The 1,228-nt window shown below is 57.8% G+C and overlaps 1 protein-coding gene across 1 annotated transcript; it reads left to right on the forward strand.

Annotated features, from left to right (window-relative positions):
• The first annotated feature begins 403 nt into the window (after positions 1–403).
• GJC3 (gap junction protein gamma 3) lies at positions 404–1,228 on the forward strand. Its single transcript, XM_068565917.1, has one exon. It carries the CDS (start codon positions 404–406, stop codon positions 1,226–1,228), a length of 825 nt encoding a protein of 274 aa, XP_068422018.1.

Below are 1,228 nucleotides of genomic sequence, written 5' to 3' on the forward strand. Positions count from 1 at the left end.
TAGCAGCCATCACCTAGGGAAGCAATGGTTTTCAGAGGACTCGGGTCTCTGATTATTTAGCCTTTGGGAAGCAGGAGCGGGAGGGAGGGACAGAGAAAGACAAAGACAGACCCTGGTCTCCCCGCAGGCCGAGAGTTCCTCTCCCCTCCAGCAGTACAGGAGGGGGGACGGAAGAGAAAGCCACACCCACACTCACACTATTAATATTTTACATAGATGATTCCGTTAACTATACAGAAGTGCCCTCGGGTCACGGTATTTGATCAGCCAGGCCCTAGGAGAGGAGCAAGGAAGCCTGCCTTAGTCATCGTCGGACTGGGAGTGAAGAGCTGGCCTGGCACTTCTCCTACAGGGCAGTGGGCAGCACACCCACACTCACCACTGTCCTCTGCTCCCTAACAGGATGTGCGGCCGGTTCCTGAGGCGGCTGGCGGTGGAGGAGAGCCGGCACTCCACCCCCGTGGGGCGCCTCCTGCTCCCCGTGCTCCTGGGGTTCCGCCTCGTGCTGCTGGCCGCCAGTGGGACGGGGGTCTACGGCGACGAGCAGAGCGAGTTCGTGTGTCACACGCAGCAGCTGGGCTGCAAGGCTGCCTGCTACGATGCCTTCCACCCTCTCTCCCCGCTGCGCTTCTGGGCCTTCCAGGTCACCCTGGTGGCTGTACCCAGTGCCCTCTACATGGGTTTCACTCTGTATCATGTGATCTGGCACTGGGAGGAATCTGAAAAGGTGAAGAAGGAAGAGGAGACCCTGATCCGCCAAGGGGAGAAAAGCAGAGATGCCTTGGGGGCTGGAAGCCCCAGGGTGCTCTGGGCCTATGTGGCACAGCTGGGGGTACGACTGGCCCTTGAAGGGGCAGCCTTGGGGGGGCAGTACCATCTGTATGGGTTCAAGATGCCCAGCTCCTTTGCGTGTCGTCGAGAGCCTTGCCTTGGTAGTATAAGCTGTAATCTGTCTCGCCCCTCTGAGAAGACCATCTTCCTGAAGACCATGTTTGGGGTCACTGGGCTCTGTCTCTTGTTCACGCTTTTGGAGCTTGTGCTCCTGGGCCTGGGGAGATGGTGGAAGATCTGGAAGCACAAATCTCCCTCTTCTAACTACTTCCCAACTTCAGAGAGCGCCCAAAGACACAAGGAACCGACTGATAACTTCCCAGTGGTGGAAACAAGAGAACGGTTTGGAGAAGCAGGTGAGAGGGGCACTGATGTTCCTCTTTCTACCTGTCCCTGA

Source organism: Eschrichtius robustus, chromosome 16, assembly GCF_028021215.1.
Source record: "Eschrichtius robustus isolate mEscRob2 chromosome 16, mEscRob2.pri, whole genome shotgun sequence".
Lineage (NCBI taxonomy): Eukaryota > Metazoa > Chordata > Mammalia > Artiodactyla > Eschrichtiidae > Eschrichtius > Eschrichtius robustus.

Coding starts and splice junctions, on each gene's coding strand:
- GJC3 (XM_068565917.1), top strand. CDS start 404: ATGTGCGGCCGGTTCCTGAGGCGGCTGGCGGTGGAGGAGAGCCGGCAC.